At 38.9% G+C, this 20,437-nt stretch overlaps 1 protein-coding gene across 1 annotated transcript in view; it reads left to right on the plus strand.

Annotated features, from left to right (window-relative positions):
- Window positions 1–20,437, plus strand: part of FBN2 (fibrillin 2) — a 118,563-nt gene that overhangs the window by 68,071 nt on the left and 30,055 nt on the right. The window contains exons 22-39 of the mRNA XM_041404110.1: window positions 155–205; window positions 374–499; window positions 2,839–3,066; window positions 5,314–5,439; window positions 7,287–7,415; window positions 8,539–8,664; window positions 9,327–9,452; window positions 10,262–10,384; window positions 10,509–10,634; window positions 11,209–11,334; window positions 12,298–12,420; window positions 13,561–13,683; window positions 15,234–15,359; window positions 17,507–17,629; window positions 17,853–17,975; window positions 18,253–18,414; window positions 19,386–19,454; window positions 20,115–20,240. Coding sequence (XP_041260044.1) covers window positions 155–205; window positions 374–499; window positions 2,839–3,066; window positions 5,314–5,439; window positions 7,287–7,415; window positions 8,539–8,664; window positions 9,327–9,452; window positions 10,262–10,384; window positions 10,509–10,634; window positions 11,209–11,334; window positions 12,298–12,420; window positions 13,561–13,683; window positions 15,234–15,359; window positions 17,507–17,629; window positions 17,853–17,975; window positions 18,253–18,414; window positions 19,386–19,454; window positions 20,115–20,240 — 2,262 coding nt within the window. The remainder of the gene's footprint in view (window positions 1–154; window positions 206–373; window positions 500–2,838; window positions 3,067–5,313; window positions 5,440–7,286; window positions 7,416–8,538; window positions 8,665–9,326; window positions 9,453–10,261; window positions 10,385–10,508; window positions 10,635–11,208; window positions 11,335–12,297; window positions 12,421–13,560; window positions 13,684–15,233; window positions 15,360–17,506; window positions 17,630–17,852; window positions 17,976–18,252; window positions 18,415–19,385; window positions 19,455–20,114; window positions 20,241–20,437) is intronic.

Raw genomic sequence — 20,437 nt, forward strand, 5'->3', positions numbered from 1 at the left:
GAGTCAATATTTTTATTGATTGAGGCTAGAGCACTCTCCACCTTACAGAGTGAAATTGTTAGTGAATTCTGAAGATACACGTATTTTTAAATTTTCTGCTCCTGCCTTCCTATCACTCTAAGGCAGTAACAATATCTTTCTGGCTTGATTCCAGACACAGCTTGCTCAAGAGGATTTGCCAGAGTGAAGGGTGTTACCTGTGAAGGTGAAGTTTTTGCTTCTCATTCCATATGTCACTTTTTTCTCCCCATTTGAAAATGTGATAAAAGGGGATTTACTGTGTTATTTCTTTCCTGTCACTTAAAATTCTCTGTAAAGCTGTAGCTCTCCCCTTGGAGCCAGCAGGTAACTGAACCCTTTGTGTCCCCGACAGACGTGAATGAGTGCGAGGTTTTCCCGGGGGTTTGTCCCAATGGGCGCTGCATCAACAGCAGGGGCTCCTTCCACTGCGAGTGCCCCGAGGGGCTGACCCTGGACGGCACAGGGCGAGTGTGTTTAGGTAAGAGCACAGCCCACTCTCACAGCTGTGTCACACTGCAGTCCAAAATCGTTCTTCAAGGGGCTGGAAAGGAAGCGTGGTTTATTATTATGCCAGATATGTGCCTGCTTGGATGTCAAATACCTGTGCCAGTTCAGAGAAGAGCTGTTCATTCCTTCGAGGAATGAGTTTGTTTTGAGGCTTGTTTTGCCCTCAATGCAGTCAGTAGGCTGTGCTAAAGTGCTGTCCCTGCTCTGACTCCTGTTCAGGAGCAGCAGTGTCCTGGGCGATGGATGGTGAGCACAAATATGCTGCTGCAAATTAGTCTTTTTTTTTTCAGTGCACAGGCCAGTGTGTGGTTCTTTTCCTGGCATTTGAGTACACAAGTACAAGATTTTGCCTGCACACTTGGTTGATTTGTCTTCAGGTTGACCTGCTTTGCTGCTAATGGGATGGACCCTTGAACATAATAACCATAATTAACTTTTCTGGAAACCTTATTGTATTTTCCTGGTGTTACAGTAAGCCTAACAACAGTCAGCTTTTTTTCAGTTTTAGTCTGTATTGACTGCACTATTAAATTAATTCAGTAACATAAATACAGGGAGGATTTTTTTTAATTTTTTTTTTTACCATTTCTTTTTTTTTTTTTTCTTTTTTTTTTAACCACAAGAGCCACCAAAGGATGATTTCATAAGTCAGAATGCCTGGTACAATAAAGCAACAGATGTGTCTGTCCCATCAAATAAAAGGGTCATTTTGTAAGTGAGAATACTTGATACAGTAAAGATATACATGTGTCTGTCCTGTCAAATACACACAGAATCCTAAAAAGCACAGTCATGTGAGGGTAAGGGTTTATCTTGATATGGAGAGACAATAAAATAAATTCTTGTATTTTATGTGGTACAAGAAAGATCCAGAAATTTAACTGTAGTGCAACATCAGCAACTTCAAATGACTGAACTTTGTGCAGAAATGCAGAGTCTTGAGCAGGAGCTGAGTGTTAATGTGTGCATGTGTTCTGCCAGTTGACAGGGGTGATTTAAAAAACACCGACACCAATGGAAAGAGTGGTGTTATTTTACTAAGAATATAAAGGCAACGCAAAGGTAAAATAATTCATTCAATAAAAGTACACACCTGGCTTTAGCAACGAGCAGAAGTAAGCAAAGTAGTGCACCTAATCATTACTCTGTGACAGAAAGGGTAGTGTTTGAGAAAGGTACATCCCCAGCTGCCTAAACACTTCACTACCATGCAGCTCCTCAGTCGCTGGGGAGCTTCATTCACAGCGAGGATCTGGAGAACACTTCCCAGCAATTGGGAGAATCCTGCACGGTGTGTCCGCCTGTAGCTTCACTCCGAAGGTGGGTCCAGCTTTTATAGACCCAAATCACCAAGTCGAAGCGACTTGGTTATATTTTTAGCAGATAAACTCCTGGATCTGGTGGCACACGTTCCCAGCCAGCAAGGACTGGGACTTGGCCAGGGCCCAGGCCTCAGCTTGGAGGGTTCCCCCTAAAATACCCCACAGGCAGGCCTCTATTCATGGAGAAATTGATGCCTTTTCCAGGGCTACCTAAAAACAGAGGTCAGACAAAATTAAGGGTACTCTATTCATGGAGAAACTGATGCCTTTTCCAGGGCTACCTAGAAACAGAGGTCAGACAAAATTAAGGGTATAAAAAGTGGTTATATTTATTTGAAGGGTCTTCAGGTACACTTCCTGAAGACAGACAAAACTCCCCCAGGGCCTGCACCCAAAATGGATGGCAGGTCACAGGGTTTTATACTTTTATAAGTTTGGTCCATTTGCATATTGGGGGTTAATCTTCCAACTACATTTACAATTCCATTACAGCTTCAAGTAATGAAGTAATTTATCCTAAGTTTGCACCCCCCAACTCACTTTTGATTACATTTCTCAGGGCCTGAGGCAGTAAGGTGTCCTTGACTCCCAGGCCTAGAGAGGAATTGTTGTGTCTGACCAAAATGTGACGACAGTAGCTAGCATTGTGTATAGAGGTTAGAGTTATACACTAAATACCTGCAGCATGATATAAAAATACATAAATATATGAAAAATATACATGGTAAAATCCCAAGGCATCAATGGCAGTCAGGAAAGTTTCTTAAATTGATGCATTCTTTGTAGATAACTCTGTATAACACATGGTTCTACAGAGCTAGCATAAGCACATTTGTAATCTGTTTTTAGCTAAATAATACTGGTGGTGTTAATCACAGTACCCAGGATTCATCTCCTAAGTCAGCTCCATCTGAGGCCTGCTGCTCGGGCCTCAACACCTAACAGCGGAGAAGAGGGATAAATGCCTGTTTGTTGTTGTGGAACGCAGATATTCGCACGGAGCAGTGCTACCTGCAGTGGGAGGAGGAGGAATGTGCGCGGCCCGTGCCCGGCAGGCTGCGGATGGATTCCTGCTGCTGCGCCGTGGGGGCCGCCTGGGGCTCCGGCTGCGAGCGCTGCCCCGCACCCGGCTCCCAGGAACACCGGGCCCTGTGCCCCAGGGGCCCCGGCTTCTCCAACAGGGGGGATGTTCTCACTGGCAGGCCCTTCTACAAAGGTGAGCTTTCCTTCTTGTGCCTGAGGAGTGATTGTGGGTGCATCCCGGAGAGTGTCTGGAGGGAGTTCCAGTGTTTGAGGCTGCTTGCTGCCGTGTGCTTGAGGGATGGGATAAAGGCCTGAAAGAGCTGATGGTACTGGTGCCTTGGAGTGGCTGGCTAGAACAGAGGCTAGAATAAGTTAAGAGAATAAAAGTGGGTATTATTGAAGACCTTCAATAGATAAACCTTGTCAGAATAGTCAGAAGCCTCTGAGAGAGGCTACACCCAAGATGGAAAGCAATTGAGTTTTTCACCCACTTAGAGTTTGGTCCATTTACGTGTCAATGGTTAATGCTCCAATTACAGCTTCAGGTAATGAAGTAATTTACTCTAAGTTTGGGCCCCCAACATTTTGACATTTGTTGATGTCTCTCAGGGCTTGAGACAGTAAGGTGTCCTAGAGTTTCATGCCTAGAGAAGAATTGTTTGCCTGAGTAACATGAGAGAACAGTAGACAACAGGATATGGGGTTTTAGAGTTATACACTAAAGCAGTACAGGATGTGAAAAATATAAAACCTAAATCCTAAGGCATCAGTTGTGGTGTCTGAAGATTAATTGTGGGTGCATGTGAGAGGGCATCCTGAGGAAATTCCTGGGTGTGAGGCTGTTTGTTAAGTGTGCTTTAGAGATGGGTTAAAGGTATTTGCCTGAAAGGGGCTGATGGTACAGGTGGGGGATTTTCTGCTTTTATGGGAGCTTGAGAGCAAAAGATGTAGTCTGAATTGGGTAAGGAGGAGAAGGAAATTCCTTAAAGGAGAGGAGCTCTGAATTACAGGAATAGCGCAAAATGTGCATGTTTTTTAAGGTAGTGCTTTGCAGGGAATGAACCAAGTGTCAGATGGTATGACAAATTAGTTGTTTAGATGTAGACATAAAATATTACTAGAACATAAAACATTACTGAATTTGACCAGAGCTCTCTGAGAGATTGAAGAAGAATGGGTTCTTTCTCTGGTTTGCAAAATCAGTAACTGATTAAAAGGAGAGGGTATCTGTTGTGTGTCATGAGGGCAGTGACAACAAGGATCTGCCGTAATAAAGGAATAAATAAAGTATTTTGTCCGGTTTTTGCTAGCTTCATCTCCCGTAGAGCAACAATAAAACAGAATAGACTGGAAAGTATTAAGAAACCAGACCCAAGTTACTTCAGATGGCTAAAACCTGAGAAGAAAAACTAGTTTTCTGTGTCCAGAAGCTCAAGTGACCCAGAAATTTGTTAGGGTTTCTCTTTTTTTTTTTTTTTTTTTTTTAAGGATATATTCTTAAGCATTTGTTTTGGAATATTTTGGGTTGCTTTAAAAAGCTGTAACAGGTGAGACCTCTGCTTCACCATAAATAAGCTCTGCTTTTCAGGAGTCGTTACTCTGAGGCAGAGCTCTTGATTTTCACTGGTGGTTCACTAAAGAAGTAAGGAAAACAACAACAACAACAGCAACAATGATTTTATCAACACTTGTTTTATTAAAAAAAATTAATTATTTGATAAATCTTGTCTAGGCTGAGGTTTTCTGAGGTTTGGCTTCCTGTTTCTGTTTTGGTTTATTTTTTTTTTTTTATTTGGACCACTATTGTGTCCATTCACAGAAATGGGTGGGAGATGGATGTTTGTCCTGTTGAAGATGATTCTCAGTTAAGGATGTTGCCTCAGCAGATTACTTCACAGTGTAGGAGAGATCACTCAGCCTTGTCCTATGCAAGATCCTTCAACAGTTTATGTTGCTCAGCATTGAGGAAAGGTGAAACATTTCACTTGATACTCTACAAAAGAAAAAATATCATTTTCAGAACAGCTCCAGATAAAACTCTGGCAATCTCAATTTGAAAACCAAACCCAGTCAGCCAGGTAATGGTTGCATATTTTACAAACTGGCTCAGAAATGCCAGGAATATTGATTGTGGCACAAAGCAAACTTGAGCACCATACACATACCAGAGTTTCAACTCAGAGAGTGTCACTGAATTTCTTTGACTGCTGATAAGCATAAACTTTTAGTTATTGGTTTGGGTATTGTGAAACTAAGAAAGCCAAAAATAGGCAGAAAGGTAGGGAAACATCTCACCCACAGTCAGGTCTCCAAGGATGTCCCCTCTAACCCAAACCCTGCCTTTATGCTCAATGCAGTTGGTAAGAAGGATCTGGAAATTCCTGTTGATTCTATATGTGCTTAAGAGTTTCTTAATTACTTTCTTTGTTTTTATTCCTAGATATCAATGAATGTAAAGTGTTCCCTGGCATGTGCATGAATGGTAAATGTAGAAACACAATAGGAAGTTTCAAATGCAGATGTAACAGTGGGTTCACTTTAGATATGGATGAAAGAAACTGTACAGGTGAGTAAGCCTTGCATTTTCCACAGTTTTCCCTAGAACAATGGAATAGTCCTGCTTGAAGAAGACCTGGAAAGACCAACCTGTTCCTTCAACATGTTGTGGGGAAAGGGAGCCCAGATGAGATTATCTAGCACCCTGTCCAGCTTGGAAAGATCCAGTGGGGGGGACTCCACCACATCCCTGGGGCTTTTTAAAGTGGCTTGCTCTTGTGGCAGAGCTTGGTGATCTGGAAACCCAATGCCATTCATTTCTTTCCGTTTCTAAGAGCTTAGTCTTTGGACAGAATGGCCAACAATCTCAAGTTTTCTTTTCAGAAACTGATTATTTAATAAGTACAACACACTGTGATTTTTATAATTTATGTTTAAGGTGCTTAGGTCATGCTGTATCACTACAACGTGAAAAATCAATGAGGATCACCAGCAAAGCCAAGTTTAATGTTCTAACACAGAGATTATCGTAAATAATGTTTCTTACCTCTCTGGTCTTTGTATTATCAAATTAATTTAGAGACTGCAAGTTAATTTTAATTTAGATTTGATGCCTGAGAACGCAAAGGGCACCTCAGCAATTCTGACACCAGTGCACTGTTAATTCAGGAAGATACAGACACATGAGTTTAATTTACAAGTTTAGGATTTTGTTCTTTACTGTTTGGAAAACCTGAAGATAATCTTGACAGTTCTGTGGCTGTGGGAACTTGGATGCCAGCGTTGTGGGTGGCTGGCTCTGTGCTGAAAATGACGGAGGTTTGTTACAATGTACAGGCGTCCATGAGTGTGTTTGAGTAATAACTGTGAAGTGTGGGTGGTAAGGCATGTTCACTGAGGTTGGTCTGGATGCTTATGTTGCCCTAACTGGTGATTTCCTTGTTTTTTATAGTGATTGCATTGATGAAGAATGCATTTTACAAACTTCATTTCTAAACTAACCAGAATAGGTCAGAAAACTCCTTGGAAAAGCTTTTTTTTCCCTTCTGTTCTGTGTTGATGAAATTACTCCACTGAGCAGCTGTAAAGAAACAGGTTTTCTGAAATAGATTACTTTTTTGCTTGTTTTAAATGAGCAAGAAATTGTTTTATAAAGTTTGTAGCAGCCCATATCTCAGTAATGTGCCAGATCTGCCATGTGGGTCTGACCGCTCTGTGCATCTGTGAGGACTGGGTATCGTCACCCAGCAGAAACCTGTCCATGGGCATTGGCACAAAGTTCTCTCCTGTCACACTTCCCTGTTTCACTGGATCATATCCACATTAAAATTCACCTTTAGATATCTGATTCACCACTGTGATTTAAATCACCAGTGTGATTTAAAAAGAGCTCTCCTGTCTTTTCTGCTATAGTTTTCTGCAGTAGATTTCATTCAAACTTAACTAACAAGACAACCAGTGAACTGTAAATCTAGCTTTGATAGTAGCTAATTCCTAATGGAAAAGGTGTATGTGAATTTAAAATGCTATTACTGGATAAATATCTTCATAATAATCAAATTATAATCAATGGCATTGTAGTCATGGAGTTCCTTGATATCTCTGTAGGAATGATATCTTGGATTGTCTTACACTTAGTTATTTCCTTAGGAATTTAACCTTAAATTAGACTTACTGGAAGCAGACTTGTTACATAGTTTACTGTGGCCAGAGAGCTCTGAGGGCTTAGCCTTACAAATCTGTCATGAACTGTTTCACATAATCAGATGTTTATATAAGTAATTTTTTTTCTCTGTTGATTTGCATACCGTATATAGTTTCTGTAGGCTTAATTTGCAGTGACATTTTTTTCTGTGAAAAGCAGGATAACCTTAAACCCAGGTTGATTTTTCTAACCTCTCCACTGCTATGAAACAGACATTGATGAGTGCAGGATCTCCCCAGACTTGTGTGGAAGTGGTACTTGTGTCAACACTCCTGGCAGCTTTGAGTGTGAGTGCTTTGATGGCTATGAAAGTGGATTTATGATGATGAAGAACTGCATGGGTAAGTGTTGCCAGGGTGCCCTGGAGTCTCCATTTGCTGTGCAAAGCCTGGCTGTTATCTGAGCTGAGCACTTCAGATGTGTCATTATTGTGACTTCATGTGCAAATGAGTCAGATACGCAGTTTATAGAGGCAGATAACTGAATTAAGTATATAGCCTTGCTTGTTTTTTATACAAATTAGTGTGCCCTTAAGAGACACTTATTCTGTACAGATATTCCAAGATGGCAGCAACTCTTCACACAATTCATTTAAAAACTGCTAATGGGGTTCCCAAATATTTGGTAAAGCTAGGAATACAAAGGTGGAGTTTCAAAAGCAGTGTCAATACCTTTTAATTGCTTCTTCCAGGACTGAAGAAATTCTCACATCATTTCCTGAAAGAAAGTTACATCTATTTAATCTGTTCCAAGTTGTAAGAATAGGTCTGGGGACACCAAAAGGTGTCTAGCCACCTTAAAAAATCTTGACTTAGGCTTCTGTCACCTTTTCCTGTTTTCCTGCAAATTCCAATCCTTTTAGGCTTTCCTGGGAGTCCGGAAGTGTGAGTGCATCGTCTGCCTTGAACATCTTTTGTTTGTATTTCTCTCTGTCCACACCTGTATTGTTAGCTGGTTTTGTCAGTTTTGTGAATCAAATATTCAGTTTGCCTTTGTGGCCTGTAGCCAGAATATTTCCCAGCCACACCATGGTATATGCAGGAGTTGCCAAATTGAGGAGCCATGTAGGTAAAAATTGATACACAGACATCCACCATAACTGCATCCACAAACAGGAATTTCAGTGCATATGTGAATAGGTGTCTTATTGCCTTAAGCTATTTAAAAAAATATATACATCACATTAATACATTGTTCTAAAGAGCAGTATCCAAAAATGCGCTGCCTTTGCTTGTTTTCCATATTTTCTTGAATATCTAATGTTAAATGATGAATTTCTGGTTTTCTTGAGAGGAAAAATTAGAGTTAATAATGATACATAGTTTTTTATTTGCTCAGTTGTGCAGCATGAGTAGAGGAGCAACCCCATGAAATAATCCTTTTATTTTGTCACTTGTAGACACTGGGAGCTTTTTTTTTCTTTGTTGCCCCTTACATATTTTGCACATGGTGGTTTCTTTGCAGATATAGATGAGTGTGAACGCAACCCTCTGCTGTGCAGAGGTGGCACCTGTGTGAACACTGAGGGGAGCTTTCGGTGTGACTGTCCCCTGGGGCATGAGCTGTCACCATCTCAGGAGGAATGCTTGGGTGAGTTTCAACTCAGCAAAATAATTTTTAGTTGGAGGAATGGTCAGTCCCTGGCAAAGGTGGGGTCCTAGGAATCTCTTAAACAAATTAATGCTCCTCCTTTATATAAAAAATTGTATCTTCAAATAAAAAACTAGAAGCCTGTAAAATCCTCAGTGCCAGTAATGCTGTTGGCTCCAAAGAGGAGTGTTTTACCAGGCTTCTTAGGGGTTATTTAGCAGCTGAAAGAACTGTAGCACTCATGGGAGCAACTTTAATCAGTCACAAAAAGATGTTGTCCTGTGTTAAAATGGATCTCTTCTTTTAACACATAATCCACCGAAACGATGAAGAAAAAGAAAAGGACAAAGTCACAAAAGCATATTATCTCTTTGGCTTATTTTCCTGATGGAGAATAGCAGACTTGGTAATTAATGCCCCCAGCAGACTCTGTAAAGAATGCTCTCAGACCTGAGTCAGAGAAGGTATGTCTTTGGACACTAGCTTAAACATAGTGTGCAGAACTCCATTCCTTGAACTGGAACATGCCAAGAACAAGAAAGAAATTTAATAAACCTGAAAGCCACCAGTTTGCAATATTACCTCTCATTCTCCCTGGAAACTGAGATGTTAAAGCTGTTAAATATCCTGAATTGCCACTGATCTGAACGATTCTTCCCCAGATGTAAACGAGTGCTCGTTGAGTGACAGTCTCTGCAGAAATGGCAAGTGTGTGAACATGGTTGGGACGTACCAGTGCTTCTGTGACTCTGGGTACCAGCCCACTCCTGACAGACAGGGATGCACAGGCAAGTGTTGTGCACCTGCACGTGGGATTTTGTGCTTCAGCTGCATTGTTCCATCTGTCCTTGCTTTTGTTTAACTTCACACCTTGCTTTTGAAAATCGGCAGGGCTGTTTTCTCGTGTGCTTTGAGGCTTATCATGAGCTGTTGTGGGAATACAGAAGTATAAAGGAATATAAAGGAGGTATAAAAATGTGGTTGCTGTAGTGAACTCTGCAGAATACTTTGAAATTGTACTTTGTGTACGGCTCCATTAAAATCAGAGGTTTGAGCTAACAGCCAGAAAATACACCTAGATTTCTTGATCAAGCAAGAAAAGCTCTATGCATTGATGGCCTGTCTTTCACTCTTTTCTCCTTATCATATGTATCTCTTTAATCTTCACTATAATAATACTGAACTACCTAGTTGCCAGCACATCAGCTCCTTGCAAAGGAGAACAGCAATACTGAGAGGGTTTTCTATTTGATTGTTACGGTTCTTTTTTGACAAAATTACGAATTGGTGCTACATTTCAAGCTTTAGGTTTCTCAGGGTTTCCCTTTTTTTCCTTTCCAAACTTTGTTTCTTGAGCTTTTTTTCACACCCCTAGCAATACACAGGAGCAAAACCAACATTTAATTTAGCAGCTTGCTCTCATAGATGAAAAAGCAGTTGAAAGAGGGAAACATTAACCATATATAAATCAGACAGTAGGATGAGAATAAAAATTCAGAATGAAGCCACAGATGAACTTCTTTATGTAAAATATGAAGGAAATATGATTTTTTTTCTTAAAGAAGTAGACTTACTGCTACCAATGTTGCTTCCCCAGATATTGATGAGTGTATGATAATGAATGGAGGCTGTGACACCCACTGCACTAACTCAGAAGGCAGCTATGAGTGCAGCTGCAGTGATGGCTATGCTCTGATGCCAGATGTCAGGACATGTGCAGGTAGGATTGTACACCTGAAAAACTCCAGAATCATTACCTTTCAGCCAAAATCAATGTGGTGTTCCAGCCTATCCACGCCAGAGTGACAGAATTATTACCTGCTTTTTTTTTTTCCCCCCCTCAGATATTGATGAATGTGAAAACAATCCAGATATCTGTGATGGTGGGCAGTGTACCAATATCCCAGGGGAATATCGCTGCCTCTGTTATGATGGATTTATGGTTTCTATAGACATGAAAGCTTGTGTTGGTAAGTAGCTGTGAGCACCAAATTTAGTGTAAGTCTTGAAAATTCTGCAGTTTTTGTTTCAGGGTGTTCTTTCTACTGCGTCCTTGAAAGTGGGTATTGAAATTATGTCTATTATTTTTTAAAAATAATCCATATGCCTTTTGGTAAGTCCTTAAAAATGAACCAGATCCCACAGTTAAAAAACATTGGTGTGATTTTACTATAATGGAACATGTGTACTGAGAAGGGATTAGATGAGGGGTCCAGAAGGGGGCACTTCAAAAATTGTTCATTGGAATAAAATTATTACGATCAAAAATAAGTTTTAAGAAAATAATTTTTAAGTGTGAGAAGAAGTTTGCTTCATATTCCTTTAAATACCATTCAAAAAAAAAGGTGAAAAGAAATGGTATTTGTTTTACCACAAAACTGTAGTATTTGGACTACGCATTTATCCTTACTTGTTTTAGGGAATTTACAGAGTAGAACAGCTGAAATACATTATGACCTCATATAGTAGGTATTTTCACCTGAAATAAAGTGTTCCAAAATGACAATAATGTCCAACTAATAATTAATTTATAATCACCTACAGATGTGAATGAATGTGATTTGAATTCCAACATCTGCATGTTTGGGGAGTGTGAAAACACCAAAGGCTCCTTCATTTGTCACTGTCAAGTTGGGTATTCAGTCAAGAAAGGAACCACAGGGTGCACAGGTAAAACAGATCTCCAGTGAATGTGTTACATATTTTGGTTGGCTTCCAGGTAAAATAAATGCACAAGTGTTCACACACACGAGAGAGGTTGGTATCTGTATATATTTATATATATATATGAGTGTTTCACATCTGCTAGCATGTGCCAGAGTTTTAAAGGGAGTGTTCCTTCACCAGAATCAATGCTGGAAGCCCCTTGCAAACTAATTTAAAAGATTTTGGCAGCACAGGTTGTGTGAGCACCCCTATTACAGAACAGGGCTTGGGATGGCAAGGCTGCAGTTGTGTTGGAAATTTTTTATCCGTGCTCATTTGTCATATGTACCTGGAGGATGAACTCATCTCAGCTCAAGCTGCAGGAAATGGCCATGTGTCTGAGGAAGGAGCGAGAGGGGGGGGGGAAAAAAGTAAAAAAAATCCTTCAACCTTTGCCAACAATTTTTAAAGTTCTGTAGTCACTCATAATCACTCTACAAGTTCTGTAATATTTAAGCAGTACCTTTTCTTCTGCATGCTTTCGAGAATCCAGGCTCATCCAAAAGAAGCTGACGGAATTTCTCCTACAATTTTGTGTTTGGGAATCTGTTCTATAACTACTGCAGCTGTGGGTGTATAATTATTTTTATGACTGAAAGGTGGCTATGCACCCAAAGATCTCATCCCAGTTTTAGGCATAAAGAGATCAGCATATTTCATATTTCTGGAGAAGAGTGTTAATTTCATGCTGAAAAGCAGTTGTAGGAAAGTGGACTGATTGTCATGTTTGCCAATAAAGAGCAAAAATAAAATGCAATTGTCATTCCTTTTTGCTAATACAGAATACAAAATAGCATGCTTGAATTATTCTAAGTTCTAAAACATTTGTTTTTTAAAGGACTGGAAACCCTCAAGTGGAATTGTGTAAAAGGAGCAGAATTTTTAATATTCTGATGTAAATACTGATAGTTTGTTTTGTGCTTGTAGATGTGAATGAGTGTGAAATTGCAGCTCACAACTGTGACATGCATGCCTCATGTGTCAATGTGCCAGGAAGTTTTAAATGCAGTTGCAGAGAAGGTTGGGTTGGAAATGGCGTTAAGTGTATTGGTAAGTACATGGAAAACAAAGTTTTTTGTTTTTTTTTTCTCTCTCCCTACTCTTTTTTTTTTTTTTCTTTTTTTTCTGAAAGCATGTAATGTGAGTGTGTGATTAGTCCATTAGGAACAAAGAATTATTCTTCTGTCTGCTGTAGCCTGTGGATAGATGGGTATGAAAGATTCTCATGTTTCACAGATATGGTTTTCTAAGAAAAAAGAAAATTTTACTGTCTGAGAAACTTAATGCTGTAACATCTTACTGAATTAACTACATATTCTCTACAGTTTATATACAACTGCTGCTAGAATATGCAAAAAAAAAAAAAAACCCAAACTCAGAAATTAAATAGATTTTGTTTTATTGTTTCCTGTTGGTAGAATATTTCCAGTCCTTCAAGCATTTTTTTATAAATATCTTGTAATTTATCTGACTTATAGACCTTGATAAACCAGATTAGAACTGGAGGGTGGGAAACCTGTATCTGCATTTGCTGGGCTGCTGTAGTTGTGTATGTCCCCTTGCCTTCATGTTTCATTTTGGTGGGTAAACGATTGTAATACTTTTTGTTTTCAGAGCATTTTGGGATCTGTGGAAGTGGAGCTTCACAATTAGGCTTTATTGATGTGATGTGCTAAAAAAATGACAGTATTATGAGATTTCTCATTTCTTCTTTTTTTTTTTTTCTTTTTTCATTTTTTCTTTACTTTTTTGTACATATTAACATCCAAGTGAATAGCTTGCATCAGCTCTCATGAGGTTGCATTGTTTTCAATATCTGCTATTTCTTGAGGGGACTTCCTAAATAAGTGGGAGATTTTTACCTCACTACATTTCTTTGGTTCAGTTTCTCTTTTTTTAAACTAATTTTGACTTTAAGCTCATTAACAGGACATTAACATCCAAGTAATAAGCCAGCTGAATACCATATTGCTCAGAAATATTTTGCCCAGTCCTACCCATTGTAATTTAAAGAAGGACGTGTTAAAATGGAGTCACTACAGATTAACCCTGTATCATCTAATACTAAGTGTGTGTATTTATGGAGACATAAATCAAGTTTGCAGTGGTGGTGGTTATCTTGGCAGTTAATTACCAGCCAGTTTACTAATTGCTGTGCTGCTGCCTGCACTTTGTGACCCCAATGTGCAGATCTTGATGAATGCTCCAACGGGACCCAGCGGTGCAGCGCCAACGCCCAGTGTGTGAACAGCCCAGGCTCCTACCACTGTGCCTGTGCAGAGGGATTCACTGGAGATGGCTTCACCTGCTCTGGTAAGGGGTTTTGTGACACCTGACTTGTCCCTGGTTGTTCTTCTCTTGGTGGAACCTTTGTGAATTAGACCTAAGCCCACGGTGCAAGGCAGTAAATGTGAAAATGTAATTTAAGATCAAGATGCTTCCTGTCTGCATAAGAAATGGTGTCAGAGGCACCTGATTGGTTTGGTTTTTTTGATTTGTGTTCCAGTAGCACCCACTGGGTCCATTTTTTGGGGGAAGTTCCTGTCTGCTGCTTCTTCCTCCTCCTCATCTTCATGGCAATTATTTTGAACATGCGTGTCCTGCTTGCAGCGGTGCCTCTAGTCAAGAACGCCAAATACCAGCTTTATTACAGTTCCTTTCTCAGGCATCATCTGTTTTCCCATCACCCAGCAGAACAGGATGTGATCATTAACATATGACTTTTTAAACAGAAAAACAAACTGCAGTTAAAACACATTGCCCATGATCTCTGCATTTAAATTTGTAGGTGAGAATGGATGTTGTTATTCACACAGTAAGTGACTCAGAATAATCGGACATGTATTACATCAAGTGTAAAGATTTTATATTAACTACTGTGTCTTGAGTTACTCTGGTCTTCATTACTTTACAGAGTGGAGATGCAGCATTATCTCTGCTCTCAACTTTTAACACATCCTGTATTTGGTCAGCATATTTAAAGGTCTGAAGAATTGCATCCTAATGATAGTAAAATACCTAGAAAACAACTGTGAATGCATTCATTATTGGCTAACTGGCTAATTTCAAAGAAAATTTAATTCAAAGCTTAGAAACAAGGTTTTCTGATTAGTAGTATAAAGTTTTTTATTTGAGAATAAAGACCTTCAAATATGACTTGGTTTTGTATTTCAAGTTTTTGGTTCATGAGCACAATGTTTTATCCTTACATTGAGCTTCTGGGTTTCTCTAAAAATCAGATGTAATACTAATTATGGACTAATAAAATGAAGAAAACATATAAAATCTTTCTTGGACAATCATAACCATACCTGACAAAATGATCAGTTCTTATGATGACTGCAATGGTGAATGCCCTTCCTTGCCATTCTGTTTCCTTATAGCTCTTTTGGGGCATACTAGGAGAATTTCTGATGTGCAAGCAGTACTTGTAATGTTCCTCACCCTCAAAGAATATTTTCTAAAATGAATATGATAATAATTTTATATGTATTATTTAGGAAAATTTGCCTTTTGGACATCTTTTCTGTCAAAATAGCATAGCAATCTATACCAAGAGGCAAAATTTTGACTTTTTAAGCAAGCTATTTAAATTATTTGTCAAGATTATTCAAAACTGAATCTTAGAAGCTTAAATTTTTCATCTGTTAATGAAAAACAAGGAATAAGGAATCATGGTGAAAGGAATAATTTTGGAAACTGTGTTTGCCTTTCTGCATTCTTTCAATTTACATCAGGATGTAAATGTTCTGTTTTAAACCTTCAGCGCTCAGCAGCACTATTATTTGAACACCAGGATGTATTTATGTGTATTTCTGCTGGTGAAACCTGTAGCTTCAGAGAGGTTTTCCTGTCTTCCACAGATGTTGATGAGTGTGCGGAGAACGTCGAGCTGTGTGAGAACGGGCAGTGCCTGAACGCCCCCGGCGCCTTCCGCTGTGAGTGTGAGATGGGCTTCACCCCTGCCTCTGACAGCAAGTCCTGCCAAGGTGAGCTGCTGCTGCCCCAGCTCTGTTCTCTCAGTTTGGGTTGGCTGCTCTGAAGCAAAGAGCAACCAACAGCAGCTCAGCCTGGAGGCAGAGAAAGCACCGCGTGCTTCACATACAAGGAATTTCTTCAGTGTGAATTATGTAGGAAGGTTGCTTTCATCTTTTTTGTGATATTTTCCTTGTGATATTTCCTTTGTGATATCATCCCAGAGCAGAGGTTTGCCTCAGCAATTTTGTAAGTTTTTTTTTTTCTTTAAATTCCTTTTTGTCACTATTAGACAGTGTGTGGAAAATTCTGTGTTACCTTTCCAGTCCAGTTCAGCTTCTATTCCCTATTGTGTTGTTTTACCTTTTCTTTTTGTTATTTAATATGACTGTATAGTAAATGAAAACATTTTAGCTTTTAACTTCATATTTAATGGTGAAAACCACATAACATCTTTGGAAATTAAAATTCTTTGTGAGATATGAAAAACAGGTTTCAAAATTTAATCTCTAAATTTCAGTCCAGAGCGTGGCATGTTCCGACATTCAGGTGTACATGTGTGGATCAGATTCACAATACTTCACGTGCTTCTGAGGAATTACCTGTGCCACAGTCAGATTTGTTAATCACTATCAAGTATAGTCAGTCATCTTTACTTAATTTCTTGGTGCAGCTCATTTGTATTACAGTGGTGCCAATGGTCTAATAAAAATCCCCTAATAGATCTCGTCTATTCCAGCCAACCAATGTTTTGAAAAACAATGTAATTCTAAATTTTTGGTCAGTGTGTTAAAGGATTTGGGTCCAGCAGTTGAAGGATTTTGGAGAAATGCTTAATATATTACTGTGATTACAGCAGAGATCTGAAAGCATTCCATTGATTAAGTTGTGCTGTTGGAAAATGAAAACATGTGGGTGCTGAATTCTTAAAAGGAGTTAGCTTTTATTTCTATCATTTTGCAGTTGATATATTAATAAGTACTATGGTAAGAAGAGTCCTTTGCTGATTTCTATAATCAAGGGGCAAAATCCAGTCTTGTTTCAGTGAAATAATTGTAATAAAAATTATTAATCCACTTTCTTCAGAAGTCCCTTGAGATGTCAGTGCATTAACTTCTCCGTGATCTGATTTGGAGGTCATTCCATGGCTGTACTCCAGGGTATCTAGAAATTTTGTTTCCAGATGAAATTGACTCAGGACTTCTGGATGTTAACCTTTCATTTTCCCTAAAAAACATGTCCCTTAAAGGCCCCTCAGAAGTTAACCTTTCTCATATGTTACTATAAAGAGGCATTTTATGGCTTCTCAGCCTCTGGCTGAGGTAATCCAGCCAGGTTAAAAGTAGATGTTTTATTACTGTAATAATTTTAATACCCCTTTTGCACATCTTGTGCAATGTTGGTTCACCAACAGAGCACTGTACTCAGAATTTCAAATTAAGATTTGGCTGTGCTTTGTAAAATGATATTAATGCTTTCCACTTCCCTGTCTGTGCTAAAAATAATTCACTAATACGTGCCAGAGCAGCATTTGCCTTTTCCACAGCTGCTTTATTCTGGCAACTTAAAAAGTCTTGCTGTCTGACAGTACATAGAGGGTTTTTTTTCCACTCCTATTCTACTTACTTTCAGCTCAGAAGTCTTTTACAGTTTGTGCCTAAAGCCATAGCTTTGCAGTCTGTGGTGTCAGTGTTCATCTCTTTTCTACACTGAAGCTGACAGAATCATCCAATTTTCTGTCAGTGTCTTTCAACTTGATTTCATCTTCAATTTAGACGAACATGCAGGCAGTCCTTCAGATGCATTTTAGCTCATCTGTGTGTAGTTACTACATAACTATTTCAGTGTGGCTTGAGAAAATCATAGATAATTCTTACTTCCTGTATTCCTATTTTCCCTGTATTCTTCCTCCAAGGAGATAGGACTGTTGATGCCTACACACTCTTTCTTGTTATTACACTTCCTTTACAAATACAAATTCACAAATAGAAATTTTGTGTAGTATTCTACACAAACCCAAAAATGTTAGTTTTTTAAGATATTTTGCATGTGTCTCCTTTCGTTTTTATGGTGCTGTGACACACAATAACAACAACAGCAATAATAACAACAATAATGTGGTAATGCTGTGTAACTTTCTGGTTTTAATACGTTCCTTCAGATACGGATGAATGCTCCTTCCAGAATATTTGTGTGTTTGGCACCTGCAATAATCTCCCAGGAATGTTTCGTTGTATCTGTGATGATGGCTATGAACTGGATCGAACTGGGGGAAATTGCACAGGTAAATCAATGCCTTTCAGAAATACATCTGCAAAAAGGGTGGCTTCTTAAATATGCAGGTGAACAAGGTTTATTTGTGGTCATTTGGTGAATTATTTTTAAGACTCTCCTTCAGTTTCAGCTAAAATTCACTTGCATTTGAAACTTTCTAAGTTCTCTTAGAAAGTAAAATTATTCTTTTCTCTCCAATGAGCAGATTTATGAATGTGGATTTCCTGTTTCAGATATTGATGAATGTTCTGATCCCATTAATTGTGTTAATGGTCTTTGTGTAAACACTCCTGGAAGATACGAGTGTAATTGTCCTCCAGACTTCCAGTTGAATCCTACTGGAGTGGGTTGTGTGGGTAAGTAAAAGCTTCCCGAAGTATCACTTTAAAAATCACTGCTTTTATGCAAATAATATAGAAAAATAACGATTCCACAGTCTGGCATATCCTGTTATATAGTTTTTTAGTGTTGTCTCTCTCAACATCAGTAACTATCAATGTTCTTGAAGTGCCAGTGACTTCAAGAGCACAATGTTACCTGAATTCCTCCTAGGTATGAAATTACAAATGAATGCCTGCAGTTCTTTGTGTGGATCATGGTGTGCAGCTGTAACCACGTGTGTTTTTTTCATAGATAACCGTGTGGGCAGCTGCTACTTGAAGTTTGGACCCAGAGGGGACGGGGGCCTGTCCTGCAACACTGAGATTGGGGTTGGAGTCACTCGTTCCTCGTGCTGCTGCTCGCTGGGAAAGGCTTGGGGGAACCCCTGTGAGACCTGTCCCCCTGTCAACAGCAGTAAGGAAATGTTCTCATGTTCTCCTCGTGCTGCCTAATTTCAGAAAGGATGGAAAAGAAATTTAGAGTCTTTTACTGTTTTACTGTGTATGTTGGTCATTTGAGACAAATTTCCCTGCCACTGTCAGAGGGTGCAGAGGTGTGGACCTGAGCATCACAGAACTGACCTTTAGTCTGTGACTAACTTGGTGCCTGTTCTCACACTAATAAATCAGTCTTACCTTTAGAAGGCAATTCCCACCAGATCAGGTGGTACTTCAAATAGTTTTGGGCATTTTATTTTGCTCTTTTCTCCCATTTAAAAATTAAGAACTTTGCAGTTAAGAATTAAATAGAGTGCATACATCTGCTGGGCATTTTTGCTCAGCAGCTTCATGCTGCTAAGGAAATAAATTAATTATGGTTAGAACTCAAATCACAGCTTTAATTTGGAGGGCTTCATTATTCTCCAAAGAAGAACGTTGATAACTATTGTTATTTATGTCTAAGTCACTCTTGAGTACTTTCAAAACTATTGCTTAATGATAGTTATCACCTTTGTAGAGCTTTGAAGGGCTTTAATGAATAATGCAAAAGAAATATCAAGTATGTTGTTCTTGATAGCCTCATAACAGTAGGAATTCCAAGTTTGACACTAACCTTTATCAGTGGCATACTGACATTGCACATTAAAGAAATCAAAACAGCAAACATGTGCCTCTCTAAGGACACCGTGTGGAAAAATCAATATTGTGCCTGCCTTAAGAGTATCTGAATTATGGTAATAAAAGAAGGCATAACTCCTCATCTTACATTGGTTTTCTGTTAATCTATTGCACATGTTTTATTTACTGTGAATAGTTCAAAAAAGTAGAAACCAAATGACTGTAGGGAAGAACAGCCATTAAAAACACAAGTGATATTTTATGAATCTGTTGTCATAATTTTATTTTTTATGAGGCTGACATGTCTCTTGTTACATTTTACTTTAGCTGAATACAATACTCTCTGTCCAGGGGGAGAAGGATTCAGACCAAATCCCATCACTATTATTTTGGAAGGTGAGTTTCTTATAAATGACTGTGATGATTGATATTAATAATAATAGTAAAAAAGCGGTCATCTTTGAAGAGGAACTGCATTTTTCAAAAATCATTGTATTTAGTGCAAAGCTAAAACTACTGTTAATGTGAATTGGGAAACAACATGAAAAGGCACACAGCAAAAGAATATTGAAGAAGTCCAACACATTTCAGTGGGAAAACAGCCTGGTGCATACCTTTTGTGTGCTTCCGTACTTTAACTGGATTTCAAAATTGGGCCCTGAAGGATAAGTCATTTATGAAAATTACAGCTCATCAGCAGAAAGTGCAAATGTCAGGAAATATTTATCAGGCAAAGCAGCTCTGGTTCCAATAAATGGGCAGAAGTGAGGAATTAGATGCCAAATTCCTGTAAACAGCAGTGGAACATTGGGCTTAACAAGCTGAAACTGCTCCTTAAGGGCTGTTTGAATGGAAGAGAATCAGCATCTTATCCATGCATTCCTGAGAGCAATTTAGAAGCAAAATAAAACCCAAAAAAACCCACACATGACAGTTCAAAGCTACTAGTTGGCAAAATTTCAGGGTAGTACTTAAATTATCTTCTTTCTTCTCATTGCGGAATGAAAATGTGATGAGTTGGTTTTGGGATTTTTCCCCCCCCCCCTCTGTTTTCAGACATTGATGAATGTCAGGAGCTGCCAGGTCTCTGCCAAGGTGGAAATTGCATCAACACTTTTGGCAGCTTCCAGTGTGAATGCCCAAAAGGTTACTACCTCAGTGAAGAGACAAGAATCTGTGAAGGTTGGTTCCTTTAAAGCCTCTTTCTCTGTCACAGTGCAGTTATTATGAAAACCATTACTTTTTAGCCTTAAATCCTAAGTGTGCCTGGTACACCCCACCCTTACTTAGAGTATTCCCTAAAATCATTATCTTTGGTGCAAGTGGTATAATTAATACAAAGCTTGAAATGGAGCACTTTGGTATATTAATGTTTATTT

The sequence above is a fragment of the Onychostruthus taczanowskii genome, unplaced genomic scaffold, assembly GCF_017590055.1.
Source record: "Onychostruthus taczanowskii isolate IOZ18803 unplaced genomic scaffold, ASM1759005v1 scaffold209, whole genome shotgun sequence".
Lineage (NCBI taxonomy): Eukaryota > Metazoa > Chordata > Aves > Passeriformes > Passeridae > Onychostruthus > Onychostruthus taczanowskii.